General features: G+C 31.2%; 9 protein-coding genes across 9 annotated transcripts; 6 read left to right on the forward strand and 3 right to left on the reverse strand.

Moving 5' to 3' along the window:
* Positions 1–236: 236 nt before the first annotated feature.
* On the forward strand, positions 237–2,500 carry vatA (vacuolar H+-ATPase A subunit; the record flags this gene model as incomplete). The annotated part of the gene is made up of 4 exons (XM_020575140.1): positions 237–365; positions 457–651; positions 879–1,389; positions 1,482–2,500. 4 exons carry the CDS (start codon positions 237–239, stop codon positions 2,498–2,500), a joined length of 1,854 nt encoding a protein of 617 aa, XP_020434660.1.
* A 348-nt stretch (positions 2,501–2,848) lies between these two features.
* Positions 2,849–3,367, forward strand: PPL_04232 (uncharacterized protein; the record flags this gene model as incomplete). The annotated part of the gene is made up of 1 exon (XM_020575141.1): positions 2,849–3,367. One exon carries the CDS (start codon positions 2,849–2,851, stop codon positions 3,365–3,367), a length of 519 nt encoding a protein of 172 aa, XP_020434661.1.
* Positions 3,368–3,690: 323 nt separating this feature from the next.
* On the forward strand, positions 3,691–4,555 carry PPL_04233 (uncharacterized protein; the record flags this gene model as incomplete). Its single annotated transcript, XM_020575142.1, has 5 exons — positions 3,691–3,728; positions 3,788–3,906; positions 3,986–4,063; positions 4,098–4,326; positions 4,525–4,555. The coding sequence occupies 5 exons, from the start codon at positions 3,691–3,693 to the stop codon at positions 4,553–4,555; spliced, it is 495 nt and encodes a 164-aa protein (XP_020434662.1).
* Positions 4,556–4,684: 129 nt separating this feature from the next.
* On the forward strand, positions 4,685–5,779 carry PPL_04234 (esterase/lipase/thioesterase domain-containing protein; the record flags this gene model as incomplete). The annotated part of the gene is made up of 4 exons (XM_020575143.1): positions 4,685–4,860; positions 4,954–5,072; positions 5,177–5,496; positions 5,561–5,779. 4 exons carry the CDS (start codon positions 4,685–4,687, stop codon positions 5,777–5,779), a joined length of 834 nt encoding a protein of 277 aa, XP_020434663.1.
* An 80-nt stretch (positions 5,780–5,859) lies between these two features.
* PPL_04235 (uncharacterized protein) lies at positions 5,860–6,837 on the reverse strand (the record flags this gene model as incomplete). The annotated part of the gene is made up of 5 exons (XM_020575144.1): positions 5,860–5,970; positions 6,160–6,278; positions 6,400–6,520; positions 6,632–6,714; positions 6,768–6,837. The coding sequence occupies 5 exons, from the start codon at positions 6,835–6,837 to the stop codon at positions 5,860–5,862; spliced, it is 504 nt and encodes a 167-aa protein (XP_020434664.1).
* A 499-nt stretch (positions 6,838–7,336) lies between these two features.
* PPL_04236 (5'-3' exonuclease domain-containing protein) lies at positions 7,337–8,680 on the forward strand (the record flags this gene model as incomplete). The annotated part of the gene is made up of 1 exon (XM_020575145.1): positions 7,337–8,680. The coding sequence occupies one exon, from the start codon at positions 7,337–7,339 to the stop codon at positions 8,678–8,680; it is 1,344 nt and encodes a 447-aa protein (XP_020434665.1).
* A 65-nt stretch (positions 8,681–8,745) lies between these two features.
* Positions 8,746–9,782, reverse strand: PPL_04237 (alpha/beta hydrolase; the record flags this gene model as incomplete). Its single annotated transcript, XM_020575146.1, has 2 exons — positions 8,746–8,754; positions 8,856–9,782. The coding sequence occupies 2 exons, from the start codon at positions 9,780–9,782 to the stop codon at positions 8,746–8,748; spliced, it is 936 nt and encodes a 311-aa protein (XP_020434666.1).
* Positions 9,783–11,160: 1,378 nt separating this feature from the next.
* On the reverse strand, positions 11,161–12,284 carry PPL_04238 (uncharacterized protein; the record flags this gene model as incomplete). The annotated part of the gene is made up of 2 exons (XM_020575147.1): positions 11,161–11,873; positions 12,008–12,284. 2 exons carry the CDS (start codon positions 12,282–12,284, stop codon positions 11,161–11,163), a joined length of 990 nt encoding a protein of 329 aa, XP_020434667.1.
* A 76-nt stretch (positions 12,285–12,360) lies between these two features.
* PPL_04239 (uncharacterized protein) lies at positions 12,361–14,676 on the forward strand (the record flags this gene model as incomplete). The annotated part of the gene is made up of 5 exons (XM_020575148.1): positions 12,361–12,382; positions 12,576–12,599; positions 12,959–13,107; positions 13,724–13,776; positions 14,643–14,676. The coding sequence occupies 5 exons, from the start codon at positions 12,361–12,363 to the stop codon at positions 14,674–14,676; spliced, it is 282 nt and encodes a 93-aa protein (XP_020434668.1).
* Positions 14,677–15,125: the final 449 nt, after the last annotated feature.

The raw sequence follows: 15,125 nt of genomic DNA on the forward strand, positions 1-15,125 counted from the left end.
ATTTTTTTTTTGTCATTCCTCCTGCTGTTGCAGCTACAGCTCAAAGAACTTTTTGTTATTTTTTTATTTTAATAATTTTTGTTGGTTTTTTTTTGTTCAACTATTTATATAAAAGTATTTGTATTATTTATTTATATAAAAACATAGTTAACATTTAATTAAATATAAACTATTTGTTGTTTTTACCTATTTTTCTAATAATATAATATCTTATCTTTATATAAATTCAAAACAAAATGGTCGAATCAAACGGATTACCATCTTTTGCCTCCACTGAGGCCGATACCGAATATGGTTACGTTCTTTCAGTATCAGGTCCAGTCGTAATTGCTAACAAGATGTCTGGTGCTGCTATGTACGAGTTGGTAAGTGACTTATCAGATGATCAAGAGATGATTGATGAACATTATTAGATTTACTGATCATAAAAAAAAACTTATACTATACATCATATAGGTTCGTGTAGGTAAATCAGAGTTGGTAGGAGAAATTATTAGATTGGAAGACGACACTGCAACTATTCAGGTATATGAGGAGACTGCTGGTCTCACCGTTGGTGATCCAGTCCGTAGAACTCGTAAACCACTCACTGTCGAGTTGGGTCCAGGTATCATGAATAACATTTTCGACGGTATTCAAAGACCATTGAATGTATGTAATAATATTACTTTAAACATCAAACAACTTGAACATCAAACAATTAGATCTTCACAAAAACATAATACTCGACTAAAGTTAGATATATGTTTGTGTGAGTTGATTGGTGGTTGTTCACTTTTGTTTTTTTTTTTTTTTACTTAAAAAAAGTTCTGATATTAATTTTATGTTATTTTTTTTTTTTTTTGTAATATTTTTTTTTATGCGAATCATAATTATAGGCTATTGCAGAGATTACAAAGGGTATTTATATTCCACGTGGTATCAATACACCATCATTGGACAGAACAAAGAAGTGGGCTTATGAACCAGCTCATGGTATCAAGGTTGGAGATTTAGTTACAGGTGGTGATATCTTTGGTAAGGTCGTCGAGAACAATCTCATTATCCATTGGATCATGGTTCCACCAAAGGATATGGGTAAGGTCGTCGAAGTCACACCAGCTGGTGAATACAATTTGGATCAAGTCCTCTTGACCATCGAATTCCAAGGTCAATTGAAGAAGTTGACTATGGTTCACCACTGGCCAGTACGTTCTGCCCGTCCATGTATCGAGAAGTTGCCATGTAACTACCCATTGTTGACTGGTCAACGTGTACTCGATGCCCTCTTCCCATGTGTACAAGGTGGTACCTGTGCTATTCCAGGTGCTTTCGGTTGTGGAAAGACTGTAATTTCTCAATCTCTCTCCAAGTTCTCCAACTCTGATGCTATTATTTACGTCGGTTGTGGTATGTAACTTATTATTATTATTACTATTCAAACAACATTCTAATTCTTTATTTCTTTTTTTTCTTTCTCTCTCTCTTTATTAATAATAAAGGTGAACGTGGTAATGAGATGGCTGAAGTATTGATGGAGTTCCCAGAGCTCCACACCAAGATCGGTGACAAGGAAGAACCAATTATGCAACGTACTTGTTTGGTCGCCAATACCTCTAATATGCCAGTAGCTGCTCGTGAAGCTTCTATTTACACTGGTATCACTTTGGCCGAGTACTTCCGTGATATGGGTTACGATGTAGCTATGATGGCTGATTCCACCTCCCGTTGGGCTGAGGCTCTTCGTGAAATTTCTGGTCGTCTTGCTGAAATGCCAGCCGATTCCGGTTACCCAGCCTACTTGGGTGCTCGTTTGGCTTCTTTCTACGAGCGTGCCGGTCGTGTCTCATGTATCGGTCACCCAACCCGTATCGGTTCCGTCTCAATTGTCGGTGCCGTATCACCACCAGGTGGTGATTTCGCAGATCCAGTAACTTCCGCCACTTTGGGTATCGTACAAGTTTTCTGGGGTCTCGACAAGAAGTTGGCCCAACGTAAGCATTTCCCATCGATCAATTGGTTGATCTCTTTCTCTAAATACATGCAAGCCCTCGACCCACATTACGAAACCATGGATGCCGAGTTCGTACCACTCAGAACCAAGGCCAAGGAAATTCTCCAACTTGAAGAGGATCTCTCTGAAATCGTACAGTTGGTCGGTAAGGACTCTCTCGGTGAGTCTGAGAAGATCACCCTCGAAGTTGCCAAGATCATTCGTGACGATTTCCTCCAACAAAACGGTTTCACCCCATACGATAAATGCTGTCCATTCTACAAGACCATCTGGATGCTCCGTATCATGATGACCTTCTACAATCTCGCCCAAAAGGCCGTCGAATTGTCAACCCCAGATCGTAAGGTCACCTGGAATCAAATCAGAAACGAAATGCAAGACACCCTTCACAAAATCACATCAATGAAGTTCCAAGACCCAACTGACGGTGAGCCAGCCTTGACCGCACATTTCACAGGTTTGTTGGAAGAAGTTCAACAACGTTTCCACAACTTCCGTGAAGAGTAAACCATTCTTGTTTTTTTTTCGGAATAAAAATAAATATCAAATAAACCCTTTAGTATAATATAAGTAAAATTAAAAAAATTAAATAAAATTTAAAAAAATATATAAATATCTAACTTTATGTAACAATTATTATTGGACATCAAAAACTTTGATTGAATTCAAATGCGCCAAAAATATTAATAATAATATTCTTAATTTTTTTTTTCTGTTTTTTTTCATCTTTTAAAATTACTTGGAAAAAATAAATTAAAGTTGCTTATTAATATTAAATTGGTAATTTAAAATAGGTTCAAGTTTATTTAGTTAGTTACTTATATAAGTAAACTTGTTGTCAATTCAAATTAAAATATGACAATCAATAAATTCTCTTGGGTAAACACATCGATTCCTGGTCTTCGTCCATGTCCGGGCACTTATCACAGATATTTCGATGTACCTTCAATACCATATGCCAAAGAGTTGGATTTAGATTCTGTTGATTCACCGACTGCTTGCTATTCCATTGTAGATATGTCAGGATTTTCAAGTGCCACAGTCGATGGAGTTTTATTTACTCCATACTACAACGATCAACAAAGCTGTGTTACTTGGTATCTGGGTTCCGATGGCCGTGCATATTACTCGTTTGACAACGAAAAGTTCAACCTCTGTGCAGAGTCGCGTGCAGAGTTTGACACTAGAATATCGATTGAGGCATCTCTCTGGTTCAAGCTTTGCGATGCTGTTGGCTACCAAGCAATATCACCGGAGAAGGTCAAAGCAACCAAGGATAAACTTACAACAGAGGAGGCACTCTACGTGGAATACTATCTGTCCAAGACCAAAGAGGAATTGAATGATCTTCCACCATGGGATGATGATGAATAGTTTTTTTATATGTATATTAAATAATAAAAAAAAATTAATTAAATCACATAGTTTTGTGATATAAATTTTCAAAATCTTCAAATCAATTCTATTATTATAATTATAAGAATGATGGACTCATTACCGGATAATTGTGTTGTAATCGATGCAAAATCAAGTCAAACTGCAACAGGTAGATTATAATATCTATTAAATATCATTATTTAATTATTTAGTAAACAAATAATAATAATTATATATCTATTTATTACATAGTTATTTTTTGTCATGGACGAACGCAATCAACCAATGACTGGAAAAGTGTTATCCAAACTATTCAAAGCATGGGAAATCAGCATATAAAGTTTATATTACCAAATGCGTATGTAGTTGTTATTAGTATTCCTATGAATATCTATCTAATGGCATCTTTAAATGTAGACCAAGACAACCGGTATCATTCTTACAGGGTGCTGTATTACCATCTTGGTTCGACAATACAGAGTTGTCGGTGAGAGGTATCATTAAAAAAGAAGATATTGATAAATCTAAAAATTTAAGTATGAATATTATTAATAATATAAAAGTAAATTTATCTATGATAAACTGTCTAATTCAAATATCTGATATGTCTTATAGTCGACAGAATTATACAATCGGAATTGGATCAAGGAGTTGTTTCAAATGATAGAATCATGTTGGTCGGTTACTCTCAAGGTATGTCCATTCTTTATATTGTCTCTAAGAATAGTGGTCTATCAGCCTTTACTCTTGACATACTCACACAAATATTTCCTCACATCAGGTGGTGCACTTGTGATCTATACATTCTATATGTCAAAGTATCGACTTGCAGGATGCCTTACATACGGTGGTATCTTACCGATGCACAATGATTTCGCAAAGCTTTTACAACCTGCCAATGTGAACCAACCATTACTAATGCTTCAAGGTACAGAGGATGAAGTTATTCCAGCCAGGTAAATATATAAATATAATCAGTTAAATATCAAATATTTAAAGGTTTGCTAATAATCTCTCTTATAATGTTAATGCAGTTGGGGAGAGCATTCTTTCTCTACCATCAAAGCCAACCAAACAAACGTCAGAATAGAACTCTTCAAAAATGGACACGTACCAAATACGGACGTACTCACAAGAATGACTAGTTATATTAGTGAAATATTACCATGTTACACTCCAATTTAAATTAAAAAATAAAAATAGATATTTTTTTTTTTTAAAAAAAAACAGATTATTTTCTTTTTTGCCATTCATTTATTTATGTATTCGGGTTTTTGTAATAGATTACTTTTTTAATAACTATATATATAAACGATGAGTTTAATACAAAGTATATTGAAAAACTCAATCATATTAAAGAGTGTAAAGAATCATACAGCCACTGTTATCTTTTGTCATGGGCTAGGTGACACTGGTGATGGTTGGAGCGATGTCATGGAGATGGTTCAAGAGAAAGACAATGGTCACATCAAATTTATCTTACCAAATGCGTATGTTGTACAATCTAAAATGGTCTCTTTATATTATATCAATAGTTTTATTAATTTGTTTTATAAATAATAATCATGATTATGAATGATTAGTCCAGTGCAACCAGTTACACTCAACAATGGATACAGAATGAATTCATGGTATGATATTAAATCGTTATCAAAGAGAGGCGATGAAGACAAAGACGATGTCGATAAATCTAGAAATATCAGTATGTTATTGCTTTTAATAATTATTATGTCGGTCATCTTGCTTAAATTAATCAAACTATTTTACAATACCGATCAGTTGAAACTATTATTCAAAGCGAAATAGATTCAGGTATTCCATCAGAGAGAATCATGATCGGTGGTTTTTCGCAGGGTGCAGCACTCTCTTTGTATACATTCTACCAGACTAAACACAAGTTGGCAGGTATGGTTGCATTGAGTGGTTATTTACCATTGTCACCAGTATTTGCATCGTTTATGCAACCAACAAACAAGTCACAGCCACTTCTGATGTGCCACGGAATGCAAGACGTCGTAGTAAGATACGAGTGGGGAAAAATGTCTTTCGATTTGCTCAAATCAAATGGTGCCACCGGTGATTTCGTCACCTATAACTATATGGGACATTCATCTTCACCAGAGGAAGTCAGAGATGTCACTTCCTTTATTTCAAAGATTCTACCAAATAAATAATAAAAATACTCAATAGATTTCACATGTTCAAATTAAACTCTCAAAGGAAGATCCACTTGAAACACTTTTAGAGGGACTTTCTTCTGTACTTTCAATCCGAAAACAAAAACTGAATATTGAAACACCACTCAAGAATTTTGGAGTTGATTCATTGGAGACATTTCAAGTTAAATACTTTATCGATACCAACATTGAACAAGATATTTTCACAATTTCTTCATACAATATCAATTAATTTAAAATTACCATTGAAACAATTCATTGTATTCTCATCAGTATCTGGATATTTTGGAATTCATTGTTTGTTGATATTTATCAATTTATTGATCTTCTATTGTTGGAAGGAAGAGGATTTGCATTTTTAAGAATATCTGAATCCATTTGAATCATTTGGTCCATAAATTCTGATATTCTTGAATTGATCATCTTCAGAAAGTAAATTGATTCATTGATTTGGTTTAAGTGCACAATGATCATGAATATCATCATTATAACTCCAAAATTGTTTGAATCCACCAAATATTACAACATGAAAGAGAGATTTATAAACAGGTTCATTTTCAAATTTGATTTGAATTTGAATTGATTTGAATATTTATCTTTCATTGGATTCACAAAGAGTGATGAAACATCAGAGAATGTATAAACAACTTCAACTTGATTCTGATCACAAAGTGAATATAACATTTCATCAAGTTGTGGAATCAAATAGTTTGTAACTGTTCCAGTTCCACCTCCAATTTAAGAATCTTGATTATTCTCTTTGAATTTGATGGTTGGATCGGTCCCACAGTAATGAATGATGTTTGTTTGAAATAATATTGAATGGAGCTTTGTACAAATTAGAAATAACACCATCTTTGAATAATTGTTCACCATATTTATCATTTCCACACAATGTTTCAATTACTAATTTAACTCCTTTATCAACACCCTCGAATAATGATGGATCATCATTGATTATCTTTAAATCTGTCTGAAAGACATGATTTTAAGAATTCTTTACCATCTTTCAAAATTTCAATCATTCTTGAGAATAATTTGATATTTGTTTCGTTTGAAATGAATTTGAATTGATCATAGATACTTCAATTGATTGATTTAAAACTTCATCAAGATTGAATTCAGGAATATTCTTTGAAAAGATAGTATAGATTATCTTGATTGCATCTGATCTATATTGATTAAAAGTTTTCTCAAAACAAAAACAACACATAATTTACCTCGAACAAATCCATTTGCAACTTGATCGAAAGGACGACAATGATCATCCAAGAACATCACGACAGTCATAAAATATTGTACAATTTTTTAAGTTTCTTGTATATCTTTTATTAAAATATTACTTCAGTTCATTTAAATATTTCTTACACTAGAGTTAAAAAAGTGGTGATAAATAACTGTTAATGTTAAAACAAATTATCATAATGAATTTTTTTTTTGAGAAAAAATAGAAGTACACATTTTAAAAAAAATATTAATTGAGGAAGACTAAATATTTATATAAAAATTTAATTGTCCATATTGAATCATCAAATTCTGATATGACATCTAACAGGTCAAAACCAACACTCCAAACAATAAATGTCAGCATACCGATGTGCAATACTTTAGAAAATGTTACCTAGAAGAAACCATCAATGGAATAATTGTACAATAGATCAAAAATAACATTTTTTTCACAACGAATTTTATTAGGAATTCTTATCGTTGGTTGATGTGGGGTAAAAAAAGTGAAATAACCTCACTCAAATTTTAAAAAAAAAGCAGTATGCAATAATTGTTATTAATCATGTCATCAAACAAAGAAAAAAGAAAGATTGAGAGTGAAACTGATGACAAAAGCAGTGATAATAACAATGTAAAAAAGAAGAAAAAGAGTGATAGTGATGGAAAGTTAGATCGGAAGAAAGAAAAGAAGGAAAAGAAGGAAAAGAAAGTAAAGAAAGAAAAGAAAGATAAGAAAGATAATAATAGGAAAGATAAGAATGATGATGATGATAGCAAAGATCAGAAAGAAACAGTGAGAAATGGAAATGAAGAGAGACAAGAAGTAATAGCAGTCGATAGCATAAACAACAATGATAATAATAATAATAATAATTTAGATATAGTTAATTTAATTGAAAAGAAACCTTGGTTGAATTTAATAAAGGATTTTAAAAAGATAATTTGGTCAAATGATGAAGATGTTCCTAATATCGTGGTGATAAGATGCGTAGAGGAATGTTGTAAATTCATATCGATTCTTTCCTCTATTTATTGTCAAGAGCAAGGAATAAACCCAGATGACGTCAAGAAGAGTGTCATAGCATTTGGAAAGAAGAATAAACAGCTATTGGAGCAGGTACCATCAAAGTGTGTCATTGGTTTCGATATTGAAGGTAGCGATATGCCCTATTGCGTACAGCTATCAACACTCTCGGTTAGTGGTGTCATCTACATCAAGGAGATCGGAACACTGCCGGAGCCTCTGGTTACTCTGCTCGAAAGCACAGCCATCTCGAAAGCGGGTGTCGGTGTAACCAGCGATTTCGATTCACTCATCAAATTCCACCCATCTCTCAAACCAAAGGGTGCGTTAGACGTGTCGTGTGTCGCCGGATTCAACGGAATCACAAAAAACTATCTTTCACTCAATATTTTGGCGACCGACTTGCTTGGAACAAAGAAGTACAAGAAGCTGGCGGCACCTCTCGAACAACGTATTCAAAACGATGAGTTTTGCAAGTATGCCGCTATTGACGCTTGGCTTGGTATCAAGATTGCTCACGTACTCTATCAGCATCTGAAGAACGAGCTTGCATTCTACGAGTGGTCGCACAGTCAGCTAACAGGCAACTATCGTATACCGAAACAGAGCGACAGCAAAGACAAACAACCCGGTACAACAGGCAACATCTACGATAAGAACAACACACCGACGAGAATTCCCAAGTTTGAAAATACAAAAGACTACAAGAAAGACTATGATTCATCGAAACCGAAAGGACAGAGATTCACCAACAATATCTTCTATGCCGAACCCACTCCCAAGACTCAAGAGGATCAACGTAAAAAAGAATCAGCAGAGAATCATTTCTATTTACAGAAACTACAGCATATAAAAGAAGGTCAGAAACGACCTTTTATTTAATAAACGAATAATAATATTATGTAGTTGGATGTTGTTCATTCTTGTTTGTATAGATAGTTGGTTGTTTAAGTAATCTATCGATATAATAAAGTATTTCTCTCTTTTTAATCTGTCTTCTCGAAAGTGACTCATCTGGTTGTAATATTGGTGTTGTCGAATCTGTGTATATCTTTACTATAAATTCGATATGTTGGTAGTTTTCAAATTTAAAATATCTAATATTCGATAGATTAGTAGATTTTCTTTTAAGAGTCTCAAAGAACTTTAAGGATTGACTTGATGGAAATATTCTATCTGGTTCAGAGTGAATCATGATAACATTGGGCTGTAAGGTAATGGTGTTATCTTTATATTGTTGTAGAATATTATTAGGTGAGTATCCATTCATCTGAGCGAATCCACCATACACCTTATGAGTGGGTAGTATCTCTTCGGTTCCATTCTGGGTTTCATAGATAAATAGATCTTCCAAGTCATAGGCTCCACTTATTAGAAACATTGATTTTATCCAATTTATTTTGATAGGATTAGATATATTTCTTGCCAGGTAAGAAGACAACAAAGTAGCTCCTACAGAATGACCTATTAAATTGATATTATCTTTTGATCCACCGAATATTTCAACTGTTTCATAAACATATTGTAATAAAGTATCAACTTCCTCCAAAATTCCAGAGAAGTTTGCTTTTGGGTACAATGAATAGTTTGGTATGATAGTCAGATAACCAAGTTTTGAAAAAACTTTTCCTAATCTAGAGTAATCTTTCTTATCACCCGATAAATAATAACCACCTTTAATAAAAACAATGGTCGGATTGGGTTTATTATTCTTTTTTTCAGGTTCATAAATATCCATCATCATAGATTTAGAATTCAATGAATATTTAATATCTTTATGTACATGAAAGGTTCTCCAATATGATTTGTATCTATATTTATAGAATATACTATCTTTAATATAAGTTGGAATGAATTTTATAGATTTCCTTAGAAAAATGGATTTCCATTTCTTTTCTAATTTCTTTTTCTCACATCCACTCTTTACATTCAATATATATCGATTAAAAAGAAAATGATTCATATCGGTAGTATCCACTGTCATTTTTTTTTTATAAAGTTTAAAAACAATAATTGAAAAAACTTTAAAAATTAAGATATTAAACTAAATAGAACGAATTATTTGAAAACAATATTTATTCTAAAAAAAAAAAAAGATATGAATAAAAGATAGATAATTAGAATATAAAACAATTTTTAAAAAAAAAGTGAAAATTTTAATAAATTATTAGAGGTGAATCAAATGGTGTTGTTTTTACATAAAATTTAATGGCAGGATGTTAGTGGGATGCTAACGATCTTTTATTGTACACATTAGCTATTAGATTTAATAAGTTATTTACATCGATAATAGGAAGAATAAATAATAAAAGAATAAATATTTTATATATGAATTTCTTAAAGTCATAGAATATCAAGACTATCAGATTGTTCCTCTCTTTTTCTTTTTGTAACATGTAGTAACTCCATCTTGTTTCTAATCTCTAGTGATGGGAACTGAGTGTCCAATTCTTTGAGTCTGTTTTTGTTTTGTTTTTAATTAAATAATATTAAACAATAAAAATATTAATAGTTAGTTAAAAAATAAAAATACATCAATTGGTAAAATTATCCATCTAACAGGTTTGAAATCTTTATAGTTGTTTTGTTTAGTTGGTTGTTGTTTTTAATATTGTTGTAGTTATTGGCAACAAAGTTAATAATAATAAAGGATTGAAATATATATAAGAAAATCAAATAATAAAACAATTACATTATTCTTTCTAAAAAGTTATCTTTATTTATAATATGTGTGTTATTGTTACTGCCAAGATATGTTTGGATAAACAAACTTGATATTTATTATTAGTTAATTATATTTATTTATTTTTAGAATAAGAATATTTTACAAAAAATATAATAATGATTTGATTTGATTTGATTTGTTGTTTTAAAATATATTGATTCTTAAAATATAACAACTATTTATAATAAATAATTATCAGAATCAATTTAACAATATTTATTTTAATTATTATTTAATGATTTTATTTTATTTGTAAATTAAGAATTTTTGTTTAATCACAACAAATAATAACGACAAAAAAATCAATTATATTAAATTTCATATTTATATGAGTGTCAGCATATGAGTGTAGCTGTTCAGATATTGATTTTTACTTTTTAAAGTGGATATATAGTATTGATTTAAGTTTATTGTTAATCCATTTTTTCAACAATAAATTTAATATTAATTTCATTTTAAAATGGAAACATGATAACAACATCAACATCATATCAATATCAACCAATTGTGTTATATTTTATTTATAATAATCATTGTTTACAAATAATTTTTGCAAATAAAAATTGGCAATGGATAATAATTGTTAAATCCCAACCAATAGAAATGTTTTTTGTTTAATGGATATGAATAATCATGATTAAATAAATATTAATTCATGACGATCAGTAATATTTGTATTTGGAATATCTAATACAATTTTTTCTTCAATTATATCATATCCAATTAATCTTGAAGCATTTGAAGGTAAGGAATTTACTTCTTTTTTAACCAACATATAGACTGTATTATTATAAACTCCCCCAGAAATAAAATCAACTTGATAGTCTGCTAGAACCTTAAAGCTATATGCACCAGTTAATACATCTAAAGTTATAATTGCACCTTTGAAGTATGCTTGCATCACAGTTGGTTCTCCAGGTCCAATTAGTGTACCATTTGGTAGTAAGATTGTAGTTGATATGGTGTATCCTATTCCACTTGGGAATTTTGTAATATCAAGTGTCTTTACAACTGATTGACTCGTTAAATCAATTGTGAATAAATAGGCACATCCACTCCAGAATCCACAAGCCAATGTAGTTTCACCATAATCTATCCTGATGTCTTCGAGGTCATTATCTTCAACAATATATTGTCCTGGACCACCAACCATAACATATGCCAATTGGTTAATGGGATCGATTTTAATCTGAGTATAGGTGTATGATACAGCTGGAAAATTAATTTGAGGTAGAGATACACTGAAACCAGTTGGTGAACCATCGGCCAAATTGAATGCTTCGAATTTCGAGGTTCCATCATTTGCATATGATACTGCAAAGAATTGACTTTGGTTGACTGCTGATATATCTCTGCTAAATTCCATAGATAGAGGTATGATCCCGATCCAATGGGCAAATTGAATGCCGATGTTGTAGATTTCGCTTGTAAATCGTAATGATAGAGTGTACAGTTTTGAACAGATCCATTATCCCATATATTACCAGTCATAAACACAACCTCTGATGGTGTCAACAGCAGAGTATCGACAATAGATAGTTCTGTGAATGCAGGGTCATTATTAACTATTACAGTAATCTCTCCTGTGAATTGATCGTAGATTGAAACTGTTAATCCCATTGAATAGAAATCACCAATTACATAGATTGTTGGTTGGGATGATGTTGCTTTAACACCTTTATCAATAAAATCAACAATTCTAATTGATAATGTTAGTGATATAAGTGATAGTAATAATACTAAAATAGATAATTTGATCATTTTATGATAATGAATTGTAGTTTATTGAGCTGAATTAATATAAGTGAGTTCAAAAAATTAAATAAAAAGTAAAAAAATGAGGAATAAAGCCTTTGGTTGTAAAAACTATTCCAAAAACATTTCATAAATGATCACACTACTACAAAATATCTTTAAATTTTTCACCCCTCATTTTCCATAAGTTGTATCAACAGACATGCCAACAATAGATCATCAACTACTACCATCGACCACGAAGATTATAGTTAATATTCAGCAACACTTGTACATTTCCTTTTAACTTTAATAAAGTTTATAAGATACCAATAATTGGTGGTAATTCGGATATATCTAGTCCGTATCCAATGATATAATCACAATTCTTATATCTAATAATATCCTCCTATTCTGTAAGGGGTACCCCAGTTAGTGGAAACAATGTAACATTCGAAATATATGATGGAACTTCAAGTGCATATGGATTCAATGCTCAAGTACAAATTCAAGTAGACAAAGAAATTATCGGGGTCAGTGTTGATGGTTCTATTTACAATTGTATATAATTTGATACCAAAATATTAATATTAAATAATGTTTAATATTTATATAAATTATCTAATCTTTGATTAAACAAATAATTTAGCTCCTAATATAAGGGATGTAATTCAAGGAGATGAATCAAATTACAATATTAGGAAGTGATTTTGGTAACAAATTAAAACAGTTGAAAATTTCAATTTGTGATATACAACTAAGAGTTACATATGTTTTTCTTGGGACAGTTACTGTAAATTCAACGGGTTTAGAAAAGGAATTCGCATATGCTGGATTAAAGAAGGTGCAAGTATCTCTGGTTGATTATGCAAATGGACACTTGGATGATTAAAGTAACTTCATTATCAATAGAAAATTTTAATGGAGATGAAATTTTATATAATATCAATCCAGTAAAAAATTTAACAGGAATTTTATTTGTTAAAAAATTGATGGGAATCGTAGAATATTATTTCCACAATTTTCAATATTAAATAAAACAGCTGTAAATATAACATTCACCCCAATATGTTGATACATTGTATAATAATTATTCTATGGCAGGAATATATAATGATGAAACAAATGATGAAATAAAAAGGTGTCCTTTATTAAATCTTCGATGCCACTGAGTGGAGGTCAAATAACTATTTCTGGTCCTCATTTGAAAACATATTATCTGACTATTGAGGATGACCAAGGTGGTTTTCTAGAGTATTCTTTTAATTATCAAATTAAAATAATATTTTTAATATCATTATCACAAAGATATTAATTGATTGTTTCGGATAGCTATCCATTTTGGTTTCAATTTCAATTGTTAATAATCTTTGTATTGGAGAATGTCGATTTAAATCAAGTGATTCTGTAATATGTAAGATTACAGCTCTAGATCCACTTAGAAAGATAATCTAATATATGTGTAGAGATCGGAATGGTATGCATACTTAACGATACCGATGTTCAGTAGATACACGAGGTATATTACCTTTGAACAAAAAATTCAGAATGGCCATGTTCATTTCCAATCCGACTTCACGAACGGTCTCTTTCGATTGCATTATGATCTCTAAAATAAACCCATTTTCTCACCATTTTGTCTGGTGTGATAACAAACGCTTGTAATGATCCATTATACCGTTATCAATGATATATTGTGTGATGATCGTCGCCACCGAGCACTCTAACAATTACCAGCAGTGATTTTCTTATTATACTTATCGAGTCGCACGTTAGGTATTCCATTAGCTTTCCAATACAATTCAGTTGAATGAAACAATCGCAATCTCAGAGCTGAGGAAATGGATGATCGTTGAAACTATTCGTTAGATTGTAGAGTATTGTCAATACATGCTCCAATGTACTCTCGATTTTCGAATGATAGAGGCATTCTAATACTAAAGGTATGATTGGTTCGACCTTTTTGTTATATATATATATAAAGGTGGTAGAGGCACCATTGTAATACATTAATAAATAAAAAAGATATACTAAAACAAACAAAACATACATACCAAATCTTTAGGCAAGGGATGTATCGTTATCTCTTTGAAATACCACATGCAATAGTCAATGACCGATCGATGATACTGCGATTTCTTAAAAACTTTGATGACACTATATACAACATGTCTATATCTTTCCACACTTGCCAAAGGTTGCTACCATATTACCAAAACACCTGATCACTTCTTCATGAACAAGTCTATCATTGTTTATATCTAACACATTGATTAAACTTGATAAACATTACATAAAATCATTATGTATATACTGAACAAACTGTGCTAAGAGTAGTTGTAGCTATACTTACATTGGTATTGCATCATTACTATTATATAATAGTCGACAAAAATCATTATCCAATGAAGCAATCTAATAAAAATCTAATTAATTTTATCCTAGCTAATGATATCACCTCTTTGTTAACTATATAAAATCGGTAAATATTTCCTCTGCGAATACAGATGAAACATCAAGACAAAACTTAAACAAAAAAAACTATTAATATCTAATAAATGGTACAACAATAATATTGATCTAAACAACCTACTTTTGATCGATGTACTATATTTAATAATAAGGGAACCATTAAAAGTCGAAAGGTTTCACCATGATAATCAATAAACTCTCTGATGGTCCTATAATTAGAACATATTACCTTCAATTGCTTTTCCGAGTATAAGATCATCATCTGAATGCAGTTGTAAAACCAACTGTGGTATGTCAACTGACATCTCTTCTGAAAACATTGCTATATTATAATATTAGAGGTTTGTGCAGCTGCGATCAACCAAAAGAGTGACCTTGAAATTCAAAATGTTTTTT

The sequence above is a fragment of the Heterostelium album genome (assembly GCF_000004825.1).
Source record: "Heterostelium album PN500 unplaced genomic scaffold PPL_contig9, whole genome shotgun sequence".
Taxonomy (NCBI): Eukaryota; Evosea; class Eumycetozoa; order Acytosteliales; family Acytosteliaceae; genus Heterostelium; species Heterostelium album.